General features: G+C 42.2%; 1 protein-coding gene across 1 annotated transcript in view; it reads right to left on the bottom strand.

The window, feature by feature from the left end:
* MAPKAPK5 (mitogen-activated protein kinase-activated protein kinase 5) overlaps positions 1–2,216 on the bottom strand; it is a 22,589-nt gene extending 20,373 nt beyond the window's left edge. The window contains exon 1 of the mRNA XM_006768926.2: positions 2,014–2,216. Within this exon, the coding sequence (XP_006768989.1) occupies positions 2,014–2,175 (162 nt within the window). The 5' untranslated portion in view covers positions 2,176–2,216. The remainder of the gene's footprint in view (positions 1–2,013) is intronic.
* Positions 2,217–2,422: the final 206 nt, after the last annotated feature.

Below are 2,422 nucleotides of genomic sequence, written 5' to 3'. Positions count from 1 at the left end.
TAACTCTGGTGCCATGTCACATATAGAAATTTTTTGATATTTGCAACCATAGTAAAACAAAGACTTGTATTTTTGATATTTATTTTATGTATTTAAATGCCATTTAACAAAGAAAAATCAACCAAAAAATGAGTTCCCGTGTCACCTCTGACAAGCGTGTCATAGGTTCGCCATCACAGACCCACTGAATTCCAGCCACCTTGCTGTTACTGGATCACACATGAACCTGCACCTACATTGTGCCTTGTACCTACTGTTCCCACTGCCTGTAATATTCTTTTTTTTTAATATTTTTTTTATTGATTTCAGAGAGGGATAGAAACATGAATGAGAATCGTTGATTGGCTGCCTCCGGCACGCCACGCCCCCCACTGGAGATCAAGCCAGTAACCAGGGCATGTGCCCTTGACGGGAATCGAACCCAGAACCCTTCAGTCTGCAGGCCAACACTGTCCACTGAGCCAAACCAACTAGGGCTGCCTGTAACAGTCTTCCCAAATACAGTGAAGTTTTGCTCCTTCCTTCCCTTCAGAACTCTGTGCAAATGTCATCTCCTCAGAGTCTTTCCTAAAACAGTACTCCCATCCTTTTATACCTCTTATTTAAAACAACCTGACAATGTGTATAACCTAATTCCACCATCTAGAATATAAGCTCCATGAGATCAGGGACTGCACCAGTAGTGCCTAAGACAGTACTGGGGACAAATGAGACAAAGTTGATTTTAAAAATCTGCCACATGTTGCCTAATTTCACAACCCATTCATATACTAGTAACTTCAGGCAACAATTCTTGACCCTATATCAATAAAAGCTAAACTAAAAGAAAAAATGGATACTTTGAGGCAGTCTTTATTTTTTAACTGAAAATCAATCATTATAATTATTTTTGTGTGTGTATATATCTCTAATATATACATGACAGTATACAGAGTAAATTCTAGTTAGCTGAACTGTTGATTTTAAATCTACTTTCACATGCATAGGATCTGCCTTTAGTGTCTTCTGAATTTTAATGTAGTTGTATTAGGTTGAGCTTGAGTTGATATGATGGAAACCTTGAACCAAAAGGCTGTAATACTAGATATGTAATAGTTTATGATCTTGATTCCTTTTCAGCTGAGTTCACCCCATCATGTTCCTTCCTAGGTGCTAGATGCTAACAGCTTTGAAAAGCAGTCGTGCTCTGCCTTCTCTCTCCAGCTAGCAGCTTATTACTATAGCCTGCAGATATGCCCGACTGGCCCCATAATTCTGGGACAAGTGCCATCCTCTTTACAGGGTGAGTCCTTGTGGTTTTCACTTTATTAATGGGCAGAGTTCAAGTTTTTCTAAAACACTTAAAACATGTGTTTATCTCTCTGGAGATACTTTTCTGTCAAAGCAATCTTTTAGAACCTTTATTTCTATTACGAAAAACTTGATCTCCCTTAATGTATACATTATTTTTTGATATATCTTTTAAAAGGTGAAGTTTCTTGGTAATGATTGATGATTTCTATAAGCTTTACCATCCAAAAATTTGTTAGAAGTTTAAGTTCTTTATCGGTTATTGGTCATGGTGATTGTGTCCTGAAAGGGAAAATGCAGTAACCCTTAATTGCCAATGGATTCCTGTCTCTCAAAAGGAGATGAAATCCTTAAACATGTTGAGTTGACTTAACATTGTAAAATAGTAAATAACACCAATTAGACGTTAAGCTTCATGTTCAATTTATACAAGACTCTAATTTCCTAATCATAGCTAGATAATGTCCTCTTAATGCCTCAAAGAGGTTTTTTTTAAAAAAGTAAATCAGGTTTTAGAAAAACTGTCATTTTATTCGGGTCATTTTAGAACACGTCGTAGCTTTTGGTTGTTGTTAACAGAGCAGTAAGTCACAGGACACCGCTAGCTCTTCCTAAGTAAACGCAGTGCTCCCTACGAGGAGGGGAGAGGAAACGTGGAGGGGAACACACTGGAAAATGAGCACAATCTATTCGCCAAAGGACTGGGTTTGTAGGAAGGCGAACCACCTCCTGAACTGCAGATTTCCAAGAGGCTAGTTTCAAACAAAGCGGAGGGATGGGTAAAGTCCAAGTCTCCGAGTGCTGTGGCAGCAAGCGGATCATCCGGAAGCAGCTGCTGGCGGCACTTGGGGAGAGATCGAGAGTAGAGCAGTGAGACCCCTCCATCCCACTCCCTCCAGTATCGCCACGCCACTCATCTTCTGTTCCGGGGGAGCACAGGTCCCGCCCCCTGCCCCCCACAAGCCCTTCGCCCCAGGCTGCACCACGCAGGCCGCGGGATCCGGGGGAGACCGAAACCCGGGAGCGGCTGGACTCTCGCCCCAAGTTCCCTCCGTTTCCTGAGGCCGGAGCCGAAAGGAACGCCGCAAGGGCAGAGCGGGGAGGAGCGAGGCATCTCCCCTTACCTTGATGG

Source organism: Myotis davidii, unplaced genomic scaffold, assembly GCF_000327345.1.
Source record: "Myotis davidii unplaced genomic scaffold, ASM32734v1 scaffold223, whole genome shotgun sequence".
Lineage (NCBI taxonomy): Eukaryota > Metazoa > Chordata > Mammalia > Chiroptera > Vespertilionidae > Myotis > Myotis davidii.
This window is presented reverse-complemented; position numbering and strand designations above follow the sequence as displayed.